The sequence below is a fragment of the Pecten maximus genome, unplaced genomic scaffold (genome assembly GCF_902652985.1).
Source record: "Pecten maximus unplaced genomic scaffold, xPecMax1.1, whole genome shotgun sequence".
In the NCBI taxonomy this organism is placed as follows: Eukaryota; Metazoa; Mollusca; class Bivalvia; order Pectinida; family Pectinidae; genus Pecten; species Pecten maximus.
The window spans coordinates 2,135-16,705 of record NW_022983043.1 but is presented as its reverse complement, the minus strand read 5'-3'; the positions used below and the strand labels follow the sequence as shown (position 1 = coordinate 16,705).

Genomic DNA, 14,571 nt, shown 5'->3' with positions numbered 1-14,571 from the left:
ACAGCTTCAATTCAGCTATGTAACGCCTTGGTTTGATCGAATAAACTGGAGTCCAGGAAAGACAATGGAAAACAGCTTCAACACAGCTATGTAACGCCTTGGTTTAATCGAATGAACTGGAGTCCAGGAAATACAATGGAAAACAGCTTCAATTCAGCTATGTAACGCCTTGGTTTGATCATTTAAACTGATGTGACCTCTCCACCTTGTGTATTGATTATTGTTATCGCACTGCAGTCTGGATATTCACCTACTACTCCACTGACCTTTCTTACTTTACATTATTTTGATTTCGTGACGTACGTGATTATTTTGTACAAGTCTAAAAACAAAGGAAAAAATATTGAATGTTAATTGCTAGGAACCGTCATGCTGGACCAAAACCTTCGACATCACATTGAACGATGTCTTTAAAGATTGAAGTCCGATAAAACCGTAACACAGTAGAAAATGTCTTGATGGCATTGACGATGACATCACAGAAAATATTTGGCCACTCCACCGTGTGAGTCGCTGTTATCGCACATCGGTCTACATATTCACATATTCCTACTGTCCGTATTTAAGGTCACGAACCTACAGCCAATCTTCACTTCTTCAAACTTAACTTACAAAGCAAGATGTCGATTTCAACCATGCGTGTTACTTTGAACAATGGCAAGACGATGCCGCTTTTTGGACTTGGGACTTGGCAGGTAGGTGTATTTTTATGGTATTAAAATAGAATGGAATGGAATGAAGGTACATTACATGTTTTTCTCTGAAGTTGAGATATGTGTCAATTATATTGTATCCACTCGCATTATCACTAACGAACCGCGCCTGATCCCGAATGATTGCAAATTTGCTATATTCATTTTCCGCCGAGGGGCTTTGCCACCCTGGACCCCTGGCGCTGCCCTGGAAAGCAGGGGGCCGCCAAAGACCCCTCGCCAAAAAAATTCGGCTCGCGCCTAAGGTATAACCTAATATAACAGGAAAATGCGGCAAAAACTCAGTGAAATCAGTATCCCGTTTGGCGGTTGGAAAACCTAGCAATCACCAACTGCCATACCACCTATTAACAATGGCTGTCATAGAAAAATTCTTCTGTCTTGCATTCGCCAAAGGTATGTCTAAAGAACCTTTCAAACGGGAACTTTTATTTTACCAGAATGGAAATAGAAATAGTGTCTACCGATTAAAGTAAGTATTTTACATTCAAATAATATGTTTGAACTTAATAACATTTACAATCATAGGATGACATATAAGGCCTTAACCTAATGACATTCAGAAAACGCTAAGTACCAAATTGTATCTTAACGACAGCCATATCAGACGTGTTTGTAACGCTAGGTATGTTATCAGCTCCACGAGGGGCTGACCACGTGTTGTGAGTTGCTAGGGTGGTCAGTGGCGCAAGGGCAACACACTTTCCTTACACCTCGGCTGCCGGAGCTCGATTCGGACCACAGGCGCTTGCATATAAAATGTTAATTTTTAAAATGCATGATATGGCAGGGACCCGGGAACTGTGGAAAGTAAAAGGTTAGCAACACTCCGCCACGTGCGAAACGGCCCCGACTCATTTAATCGTCTAAAAAGCACATTTATTCGAACTGACACGTTACATACACTATATACGATGGTCATCAAGAAACATATTGCGAAATTTCTCCTCCAGTACAGCATTTTTCAAACTGCTGCCTCAGCCTGTCAAGATTCCTCTTTTACATACAGTATTTAAAGGTCATGCGGTTATATCATCGACTCTCTGGCCAGGTGCATTTTTCAGGGTTTTCTCGGCATACGTTTACAGGTACAGGTACAGGCACAGGACGTCGTTTGTAAGATCAGTTTGTTTTATTAGATAACATGCTTTATGTGTCAGTGATGGGACCATCCTTTCCTTTTCTTCAACGGCATCATTTTGGTAGTCATACTGCGTTTTGAAATCGAAAGACATGTACATTAACGATGCTCAATATCTTGACAGTCCATTATAACAAAATAATCTAATCGTCCATTATAACAAAATAATCAAACAATACTTTATACAAAATAATCTAACTGTCCATTATACAAAATAATCTAACCATCCATTATACAAAATAATCGAACCGTCCATTATACAAAATAATCTAACCGTCCATTAAAACAAAATAATCTTATCATCCATTATACAAAATAATATAACCGCCCATTATACTAAATAATCTAACCGTTCATTATCCAAAATAAGCTAACCATCCATTATACTAAATAATCTAACCATCAATTATAACAAAAAAATCTAACATCAATTATAACAAATTCTACCATGTTTGCTATGCAACGCCAGTTTTGATTGGTTTAAAACCATGTATTATTTTCCAATAACCCACGCTTGTGCCAATAATACACGCTCGTGCCAATAATACACGGTCGTGAGTCACGGCTGTTACAATTTTATATATCAAATATTCACCCATTTCATAAAAGGTTACTATAGCCGACTGGGCTAATGGGTTAGTCTTTCGATACTTTTTTATCACGACGCGAGTTCGAATCCTACGGAGGCCCCCCTTTTTTCTTTCTTTTTTTTTTATCCTTTTTTTTTTAATTTTCAAAATCAATGCCATATGATAGATGCTCTTGATCGTAGTACTTTATTGCCTGTATATTTCATCAACAAATAATGCAATACTCAAGAAATAAATTACAAAGTTTTCTCGGGGTTTCTTTGCTGTTTTTCTATTAGAAAGAGATCGATCTCAGACCTAAACAGTACATGGTAGAATAGAAATAATCAACTTTGACTCGTGTATTGTTGCAGGATATACAACTCGGACTGCGGCCTTCGTTATTAATTTAATTGCAAAATATCCTCGTCCTCGTTGTATATCCTGCAACAATACACGAATCATCGTTAATTATTTCTTAAATAATCTAACCATCCAGCATACCAAAATAATCTAACATCAATTATAACAAAATAATCTAACCGTCAATTATACCTAAATAATCTAACCATCCATTATACAAAATAATCTAACCATCAGTTATACCAGATTTGAACAACGTTTGTTTTATAGCTAAAATTAAAATGATCACAACATCTTTCTAATTATTAAAACTTGCAGACATGTCAAATGTAATCTAAGATTAAAAATGTAATGCATGAATTTTTTAATGAAACATGATGATATAATTATACAAGTAAATTCCATATCCTAATCGTTCTTTATATTAAATACAATGCATGTATAACATTGCACATTAATAAACTATTTCTCAATGATTAACGGACAATCTAGAAAAAAATATTTTCCCAGAAATGTGATAAAACAACTTTCAGTTTATTACACGAGACAACAGAAGGCTTCGAGTATATACTTGTAGGTAAACATACATAAGACAGACTCGTGATCAATAAAAAAAAAGAGATTATATTTTACAGAGTTCGTCGGAAGAAGTTAAGACTGCCGTTCGGACAGCTCTGGACGCTGGGTACCGTCTCATTGATACGGCATACAACTATCTGAACGAGGAAGCAATAGGCGAGGCCCTAGACGAGTACTTCAAGGCCGGCAAACTGAAGAGGGAAGACATTTTCGTCTGTACGAAGGTAATGAAAAGGTGGATGCATTACATAAGAAACTGTCAACAAAAGCATTATTTATTGATTAACTTAACTATTAACTTTAACTATTAAGATATATTCTTCTTTAACGAAGCTTACAAACCAGCAATTTCAACGGATTGCACCAAGACGGTGACCTCTTCATATATGTTAAGCTATTTGATTATCTTTTTAAAGCTTGCCACTATTTACACGAGGCCTGGCGATGTCGCGTTATCTATGTCGCAGAGTCTAAAGAAACTGAAGCTCACCTATGTTGATCTGTTCCTGATACATAGCCCTATGACATGTCGGGTAAGTACCAAACATTTACTAATGAGACTGTAGTCCAATTTTGTTTTTGTTGCAGACCTGTGTTTAAATGGGGCAGAACATAAATGTGTCTTTATCGACGCCAGTTTGATACTGGTCGGTTTGGTAAAGCATTAACCGCTGGTTTGGTATTAGGCAGTTGGGGAAAGCATTAACGTTCACGTTGGTGACTATAAAAAGTCTTCATCCACCTGCGTCTGCAATAACCTTGTGTCGTTATTTCTGCTATCGGTTATCGGCATGTATTACAGAAACCGTACAATCCTTCAATATCGAATCAACTTAGACCTGTAAACTCCGGTTGGGAAAGCAGATAGGTTACTTTAAGAAATGGAAAATTAAAAACTAGGAAACTTCAATAATCACGCAGTTCATACAGATAAGCTGTCGGTTGAACGTTGTAAGTAAAGTCATCGCCTTACACTTAAGAGTCTATACTGCCTTGATATCAAGATAGACAGGTATATCTGACTATATATGTAATATGTCGCACTGCTTTACATTTACATTACTTTCAACAAATATTGTCAAACATGATAATCATCCTCCATTTCTTTTCAAAATATGGTTTTTGTTTGCAACGGATTGATGTTATTTACTTCAGGTTCCTGAGGATCCCAATAATGTGTTTCCAGTAAAAGATGGAAAACTTGATGCTGAAGAGAGAGTGGACTTTGAAGGTGTCTGGAAAGTATGTATTGTTTTCTGAGTCTGTGTTGTGTAAAGTACGTCCCGTCTGTAACATGTTTACTGAGTATGTGGTCTTTAAGATACATTTTGTCTAGTGCTTCATAAGAAGTTTGTGAAATATGTTTTCTTACTGTCTTTATTTGTGAGTGTTAAGACTATACATAATTAGATTCTTGACGTTATTGATGTCCTAGGAAATGGAAAAACTCGTCGACCAGGGAAAAACCAAAAGTATTGGCATATCAAACTTCAACGCCGCACAGTTAGAGAGGGTCAGGAAAGTCGCGCGTGTTATGCCAGTAACGAATCAGGTAAAGACTTAATGCCATTTTTAAAAGAATGTATAGGTACCCCCAGATCACCTATTTTTATGTCTGCGGGGATGACGTGATCATTTTATCAATTATATTACTCTGAAACACACAACTAATACAACGGAATGTCCGAATGTTGCACCGTGACCAAGTAATCAGGTCCTAGTTGCATTAAAAGAGGAAATATTTTATTAATTTTGCAAATGGTATGGGTGTTATGACCAAATTCTTGGTCAGGAGATAACCTCTAAATATTTTACTGCCTTGAGATACTATAATACCACATTCCTGCTTTATCTCTAGGTGGAGTGCCACGCCTACTTTCAACAGACAAAACTTGAGGAATACATGAAGAAATATAACATGCAAATAATGGCTTACAGTCCTATTGGATCTCCCGGAGGACAAACTTCACGATTGTGAGTACACATTAGCATAGACTTCCATTGCCTTAGTTCGCATTTTGAGAACATGACTTAACCCTGACTTGACCTTTTTTTCATTGCAGTATAGCCGAGAAAGCAGAAGACGCTTACCTTTCTGAACACTGGTCTTATTTTACTTATTCCGTTTCAAGGATTCCGTGCAAATTTTTTTTTTCATATTTTCCCTTGTGTTATCGGTTTTGAATTGGATTTTCGGGTTTGTTATTTTGTCGGTATTCTCTTTTGAGAGACTGTGTTAGCTCAGTCGGTTAGCGATTCGATTCGACGCTCCTTTCCCATGTCGGGTTTTGTTTTGTTGGTTGCATAGAAACGGACCCGTCTGTGCTGTCGTACAAATGTAGCGGTGTCCTTGGGGCAAGACACTTTACCCTAATTGCTCTGGATGGCATGCGACAGGCCTACTACACCAGCTACTAGAATAAGATCCTTTATGATTTAACATGTTCTTATTACATAAATTAAACTTCTTTTATTAAAGTTTTAATTTTCCTTATCATCGTACTTCATATATTTTCTGGATTGCAACAAAGGTGTTAGATTGACAGTGGTATGGGGCGACATTTTAGTGGTACATTTTCTAAGCCAAATTTAGGGAAAGGAGATATAAATACAGCCATGGTGAATTTACTCCTGACATTACATTGTTGCTTCTACATATATATGTAGAAGCATATTACATGAACCTCTTTCCGTACATACGTATTTCATTGATCACTTTCCTCATCACCTGACTTTGTTTATGTTTTGTAGCGTTACCGATAAGTCTGACACCCAAGTGTTGTTGAACGATCCTGTGATTGGGAAACTTGCCACGAAGTACAATAAAACCCCAGCTCAGGTTTATAGATGTTTTCTTATTTCTATTTATAGATAAGTTAAAGTGCTTCAATTGGAGCATAATATGAAAACGACAAAATACGGGCCAATTTTTTGAAACTATTTTAAAGATTATCACGTTTGAAAGATGGAGAAAAATCCTGTACTAAATCCGACAAACTGTATAAGAATGTGCGATGTGTTATTTTACATCACATAAAGTTACCATTGTCTTGTCCACAGATCCTTCTCCGGAATTTACTCCAAAGGAATATTATAGTGATCCCAAAGAGCGTTACACCAAGTAGGATTCAACAAAACGGAAATGTAAGGAATAAGACTTCCTATCAAATTACTCATTACTAGTTCTACACAATAACTATATTTTTAATTTAGAGTTTTACTCTATCTAGAAATGTAAGGAAAATTTGTCTTCATATCAAACCATTACCATCAACTCATCAGTAGGTCTACACGATGACCATGTTTTGAATTTTATTTTACTCTGTCAAGAAATGTTAACCTTAACGGAGCTTTCGTAAGGCAGAACCAAACGTTTTCAAACGTGATTTACTAAAAACCATGAAAATGCAATCACACAGACTAAAAAATGCTACGTTACGTGGTTTATTTTGTTACTTTAATTGTATAAATATCAATTAATAGGGTTTGACAATTTGGTATAAAATTTAAAAATGCATATCATATTATTTAGTATCTGCTTTTTCTGTGACATTTGATAACACGTGCACAGTAAAATATTTTGAATATTTATACAACATCGGCATTTTAAAATCATTACTTAAACTTTAGTTTTATTACCATAAACATGTTTATTTACAACTTATAATGAACGTCAATATCTTCCAGGTCTTCGACTTTAAATTGTCGCCTGAGGACATGACGACTATTGCAGGAATCGACAAAGCAGTTCGAATGTTTAAGGCGGAAATGTATGTAAAATAGCATAATCGTGAAATTATCGAATATATTCCTCAACAAAGATTTCAAGATATCTATAAGCTGGTTGGAATGCTACAATCCAAATAAAAACCCAGCAATCTAGGTCCCGGCAACAGCACGTAACATCCGCAAGTGATCAAAATCCGTCACGGAATACACATGCAGGTGTAACAACATTGAGGTGGTTTTCTGTTAACAGTAATAGTGACATTGACATAGCCTGTCTAATTATGACAAGTGGACTAAATCATGGTATTATAATGCTAATATTTGTAGACCCAAACGTTTCCTGATGACACGAGATTTCATGTGATTTCCCGCGCTTCCAAAATACAAAATCGTAAAAAAAAGTGATAACTATGATTCGGGTCTGGCGGGACAGGATGGGACACATATGTAACACTATATACCCGCGCACCCTCCTTAATGTTTGATCATCATCTGATATCTCATTCTGATGACATAATAAGTTATTTATTTATTTTTCAGAACGGCACATCTCTACGACTATCCATTCAATGCTGATGTTTAGAGACTGCGTTCACACTTTAAATACGGATCAGAGCACATTAATTAGATAAGGAAATTCGTCAGTTAAACACGATTTTGATGTACTGTCTTGTATAAAAGTATATTGTATAAAGAAAGTCTAATAATAAAACAGGCGTGATAAGTAAAGGTCGAATTTCGTTATGAATATTTCTTTTACAATGTATCTACTCTATAGGTAGTGTGACACCTGGAATGTTTTAGTGATACACATGTACCTATAAGGAGATACAGTATTCCATGTTACGATGGGATCTGGACAGAAAAAAATTGGCGTGTACTCGCTTATCTCCCTAGAGCGCTGACGAAAGAATACTATATACAGCACAATTGGTATAAGAGTATTATTTACTATATTACTACCTTAATATTTCGCTGGATTCAGGTGAAGCAAGCAACCAAGATAATCCTTACTTACATAGCTGTTGTGTATGTAGGTTGTATGGGTGTTACGAGATCACATAATTGTACAGTCTAGGGGAGATAATCCAACTCTATTCTATATGCGAGCTATTCCCCTTTGTTGTAATTCTTTTCGTTTGTGAGATACATTTTGATTATTCTTTATAAAGACTTGGAACAGAAAAGACGTTTGTTGTTTTGCCTGACAATATCATAATGTAGCGTAAAGCGAGTTCCCCGTACCTCACAACATTACATAACATATAATCACCCGAATTCTCATTTTTTCCGAATGGATACATTCAATAACAATCTTTTAAACTCTTGTATAATTATTCTTTTTATTTGCATATTGGGTTATGGTATTTAAGATACTAAGAGTCCCAACACTAATACAATAAATCATTTAAATCATAATATTGATGACTTCTAAACATTTTATAGTTATTTTAAGCAATCAGGAAAATTGTGAAAATAAAAGATAATTGGAACTTTTTGCCCACCATCATCACAAAATGGTCTGGTTTAACCGGTCTTCAACTTTGTTTTTATCAATATTCAAAAGGGTGTGATCGCCTGCTGCGGAAACGTGATTAATTGGATCCGGGACAACATCGGAATAATCGGGAGAGCTTCCGAGATAGGTACACCGTATAAATAGGGTATGTTCCGTATCCAGGGATGCTCAATCAATTAAAAATCACAATCGTGAATGGCAACCATGGCAATGACAGACTTGTGAACAGGTGCATTGTCCTGATGGAATAGCACACCTTTAGTGGGGTTTCCGCGGCGTTTAAGCTTAATATTTTGCCGTAACTGCCTTAGAAGTGAAGTATGGTATGTGTAATTGACTGTTTGTCCCTTTTGGCGAAAATTTATCAGCAGAAAACCATTTGCATCCCAGAAAATCTGGGCTATAACCTTCTCAGCTGATGGAACAGCCTTAGGTACCTCCATTGTTTCTATTGTTGTTTGGCCTCTTGGGTAAAATGATGGATCCATGTTTTATCACATGCACAATCCTTTGTCAGAATGGAATGAACTCTTTCTTGTGAAATGCAAACTCTAGGTTGTTATCCTCAAGGCTCTGTCAGCCGCGGTTAAATTCCGCCGCAACCCACCTTTTCACTGTAGCACATGAGTGTTGGTACCATATCATTATGGTATTAAACCTTTTTATGGAAATATTGGATCACTGACCTTTCGCCGATTGTGTCCAGTTTGCAAATGCCGCTTATTTTGTTTAATCTAGAGTGCTACCTCGTCGATATAAACTAATCAAATGAGACCAGTCCTTGGGTAGTACACGGCCCAGCAGAGAATAGTAGGACTTAAAAAGAATATCCTTGAGTATCTCCTTCACTACGAGGCTCTCAATATATCAACCATCTCTCGTATTTTGGCGTTCATTTTCATCTGACATCAAAACAACACAGCAAAGCGAAATGAAATCAGTAAAAACATGAAGCGCTGGTAAGCCAAATTCACCTCTCGAACAAATTACCTACCTTTGAACGATACAAAATTAAATCCATAACACCCATCTATTATCTTTTATCTATTTCTTTCAAAATATAAAGATATGTTATACAGGCAGTGAACCCAAAAACCAATTCAAATTGGCTATATATATATTTCCACTAAAAAAAACATGTAAAAACAATCAATTTAACTCCAGATATATGTTAAAACTTTCACTTGAAAACTGTCTGGTCGGCTAGAGGTCCAAAGCTAGAATGACTGGGACCCGAGCCTACGTATTCATGTACAAGCATACCACGTGATAATTTCACGTGCTATTTGCTCTACTCGTTCCACTCGTAGAGCACTCTCTATATTCATGAATATTCATTTCAATACTGCCAGCACATAACATATGAATACCAGAAATGTACAGACAATATTATCTTGCTCTTCGAGGAAAATAGTCATGCACGGCCGAACATCACCTTCGGGACGATCTGACCTCGCTCGTCACGTACATTCACACCAATACTGACAGAATAACTTTCCTTTCTCGGTTTAGCATTCACCGTTGTCTGTAACCTACCGCTTCTCCATGATTTTGGTTCATATAGCATGAAACCTCGCTAGATAAAACATCAAACCTCAAATTACATTTCGAGTGAATTTTTACTGTTTGCCATACTTGGTAGCTATACAAAATAGTCCGATTACTTCAAAACCACAATATAAATGGAGTAAACTTGCAAAAAAATCAATTAGCCAATCAAATTACATGAACACGATTTCCATTGATGGCTAAGGTGGGTATAAATACGGGAAATATAGCGACAAAAACTCGTTCAATGAATAAATGAATAAAGACAACAACTATTCCTTCATCACGACAGAGAATTATACAGCGATTCATGCAAATACGGGCTACACGTGACCCGGGCTCGTCATCCAGGCAACACAGCTAGCGTGGTACACACGTATATTTTTATTTTTTATAATTGTAGGGTTAATTTGCTGTCGGCCGTATGAGGGTATAACTCATTAAATGATAGTATATCTAAATGGTTGGAATTAAATGGCTTTTGATAGCTTTATCGAATAGATAGCATGAATTGAATTGTCTTGATGTTCGACAAATGTAATTTGATTTGATTAAATCATGAGGTACAGACCCGTGTACGTTCGCTGTTCCGTCTTAAACGCAAACGCTACGGAAGCGCTACGGAAATGGTACGGTAATGCTACGGAAGTGCTACGGAAATGGTACGGTAATGCTACGGAAATGGTACGGAAATGGTACGGTAATGCTACGGAAGTGCTACGGAAATGGTACGGTAATGCTACGGAAATGCTACGGTTGACGCTCACAAATAATCGACCGTTTCTGAATAAATTATCTGGTTCTTATAAAAAGCGGAACCTAGACGAAGCGAACACGTAGTAACGACAGTGCAATGGTGTTTGATCAAACGTTTTATCGAATTGTACTACTATAGAAAACCTCCGTATACAACTTTTAGAAACCGGAAATATTAAGGTCATATAAGGATCTTTCAAATTTAGGAAAATTTATTATTCTCGACAACAAAAGACGATAGCATTTAATTTTAAAATAAAATCACTCTCTACACTAGCGCTGCGGTCGCGTATGCGTTGTCTCTGTGTGTCCGAACTTTATTGTTTTGTTTTTATGTATTTATCTATATTTTCACTGCATTTATTCACTGCATTTGTACTGATAAACCGTAAGGTGTAAGAAATCAACTAATTGAATTGAAAAACTTGTATCAAAGTGTTAATTTAGGTACAGGTAAACAGATCAAGATTTCTGAACACAGATTGACCAGGCTATGAATAGACCCCCTATAGGGCTAATTGTAAAAAGGAGAAACTGACCAGGTGTGGTGATGACTTATACACCTGAGCCCGATGACTCCTAATCAAGTGTATATCCATGGCCATCAGGTGAAGTTGACGGTGGTGGGGAGGGGGATTAGTACCCATGGCAACTGAATAGGGGGACAATTAAGTCAAGTACATAACAATCACTGGTACATATTACTGGTGTGTATGCATTGACGATTTGTTTAAAAGTCTGATGTCGGATCAGAGGAAACTCTGGCAGGGGAGGGATAAAAACTAAAAACAAGACATCAATAATTATATACTTAAGAATATACAATGTACATGTGCAATCAGATACGTGTATATCACACGTCTGCAATGGAGCGGACTCTGTGTGTTTACTTGATAATGGATAACACTCTGAAAATCTTTATTAATGGACTTGTGTTGTGATCTAACCTTCAGTTGAGTGACAATCAGTAAACCTTTGCACCCAAGGAGAAGTGAGGAGTGCACGATAATTAGTTCACAACTTTTTTTTTTTTTTTTTTTTTAACTTATTGTCACAAAGGACATAACCAGGTAATACATTGTTTCAATATATAAAGACTTCAACAGTGTAGAGAATCTACCTTTGAAATTAATTTTGATGTTGTATGCGATCATTTTAATCATTTACATGCTTCTATTAAAACACATCAGTTTGTGTCAGAGGCCTAATAATGGCTGATTCAGGTGAACATGTACTTCATGTAAATATTTTGTCGGACAAAATATTAATATTTTAAATTTTTATTGAATGTTAATTCACTAAAGTTTTGGCTTTTACATTGTTATTCGAAACTTGAAAGTGTCTTTTACAGTACATGTCATCTATCTGATTTATACATTGTACAAAAAATGTATGTTCTGTCGACAGATCTTGAGACATGTACAAATAAATGTACATGTCCAGGCTACATGTACATTACATTGAAGCCAAACATCTGGGAAAGGCCTGTTGCCAATGGCCAACTGGGCGCAATATGCAACCCTACAGCCTTGAGGACATGCATCCTATCACACCTTACCTGTAAGATGCTGATCAGTCTAGCTCTTTTGTGTCTGGCACATGGTATACCTGGCCAGGTGACCTGTCCCCAATTAACCCCCGGGGTCCTATTATGGCTCATTCTCACTGAGCCAACATATAGAAATTTACCTGTATTACCAGGCCAACATGTCAAATTTTACACCTGAGTGAGTTTAAACTATAGCAGTAGCCTGTTCTTACTTTCATGAGAGAAAATATAAAAATGTCAAATTAATATGACTTATAAAATGATGACTCAAATGATTCACCCTCTCTTTTACATTTTTTTTTCAAAACTTTCCTTTTTGCCGATGATGGTAAATTTTGTAAAGCAGCACGTTATATTTAAGACTCCTTTCCGATATTGACAGAGTCTACGACGGGTGTAAAACTTTAAAATGTACGTTTTATAAAAAAAAAAAAATATTGTTATATAACGTTTAGCAACAAAAGATATACAACTGAGTATCCCGACAGCTTGGGTGAGGAATCTCTAAAGAAAGAAACACATGCTAAAGACTTGGGTGTATGGGTCACTCCGAATCTTAACTTTTTATTTCATGTTAGATAAGTGGTTGGTAAGGTCATGCCAATCTACATATTTGGATTTTCAAAATGTTATTCGCTCTCTGTACATTAGTGCAGTCAGTTAGATTACTGCTCTGAAATATGGTCACCATAGCAAGAAACACTCGTACACCAGATTGAAGTTGTACAGGTTTTATTTTTTATTTTATTATTTTTTTATTTCTATGTTTTAAATCAAAATCAAACGATAATAGTCTATATTACATGTAAATTTGTACACAATTCAACTTACCTAGTCTGGTATGAAGGCATTAATACATATATTTTTATTCAAATCTGTACATAGTCTGCTTGATCGAACTTTTACAAGATACTACTTTTTAGTTCCACATCTTTTTTTTGACTAGGTCGAGTATCTCAACCTTGCTTTATCCCTGTAAATGCTGGATTATTGTAAGAAATTGTAATGTTCTTAAAAGAGTCCTAATTAATTTTAACTACCTTCGTCATGTTCCCGACAGTTTTTTAACGTTTCACTTGAGAGATTTATGTCGAACGAAGATTTGTTTTCAGAATTAGGTCTCTTGTTTACTGTTCATAACAAGACTTACTTGATTGTCTGGATGATTTCTATTTTGGACATCAGTGCTATTTCACATGTGTATGCACTTTATATACCGTATTTGCTCTTACTATGTAATTAATTTACTCTTGTTATACTTTATCAGAGACATATATATATATATCACACATGTAATATATACGTCTGTGATTTTATCAATTTGTTATCAATTCTGTGATTAGACCTTTGGGTTTTAAAATTGAAATAAATAATGAATAACTCCAAAGATCACGATGACATTCTCCTTAAAGTTGTACTTTTTATGAATCAGTCTATAGCCTTACCTGTAGGCTATAATTATCTCTTATTGTTCTACCTTTCACACCTATATCACTTGGTCCACAAAATACCTTACCTTTAGTTTACCTGTATACAACATGCTGTGCTGTTTGTATCATTGCTGACAATTAAGTCTAACTACCCTAGTTTACCTGTGTGATACTGTCTGGAGCATTTGTACCCTATACATGTAGCCTGACCAGTGCATATTATATGAAACTGTTTTAAAGGTTAGACTATAGCACAGTAAAGGTAATATTGTTTATTTAACACGATCTTCATCTTGGTTTCCATCGTAAAGCGTCGACTACTACTAGGATCCGCCATTTTTTATTACACTAAGATCGATGGACCATGTGACTTGACTTGTTTTTTGTGAGAGTGTTATTTTTTCTATACAAAGATACAGACAGATTTATAGCCGTATCTATGTAATTCTCACCTCCTTACATGTATGAAATTATTTGCTGTCGCTACATTTCTTTTTTGACGTTCGGTAAGTATATTTAACTAAATTTCGTTTCGATAAAAAATACATTCCGCAAAATTTTCTACCGAACGGTTATGAGACGGTCTGTGAGTGAAAATAGGTAAACGCAAATGCTACGGTAATGCTACGGTGAGTGGACGCAAACGGTACGGAAATGGTACGGTAATGCTACGGA

At 36.0% G+C, this 14,571-nt stretch overlaps 1 protein-coding gene across 1 annotated transcript; it reads left to right on the top strand.

Moving 5' to 3' along the window:
- Window positions 1-526: 526 nt before the first annotated feature.
- LOC117321337 (aldo-keto reductase family 1 member B10-like) lies at window positions 527-8,281 on the top strand. Its single transcript, XM_033875794.1, has 10 exons — window positions 527-695; window positions 3,422-3,589; window positions 3,782-3,898; window positions 4,521-4,607; window positions 4,801-4,917; window positions 5,224-5,339; window positions 6,117-6,204; window positions 6,426-6,509; window positions 7,053-7,135; window positions 7,635-8,281. The coding sequence occupies exons 1-10, from the start codon at window positions 621-623 to the stop codon at window positions 7,675-7,677; spliced, it is 978 nt and encodes a 325-aa protein (XP_033731685.1). The 5' UTR covers window positions 527-620; the 3' UTR covers window positions 7,678-8,281.
- The last annotated feature ends 6,290 nt before the right edge of the window (window positions 8,282-14,571 follow it).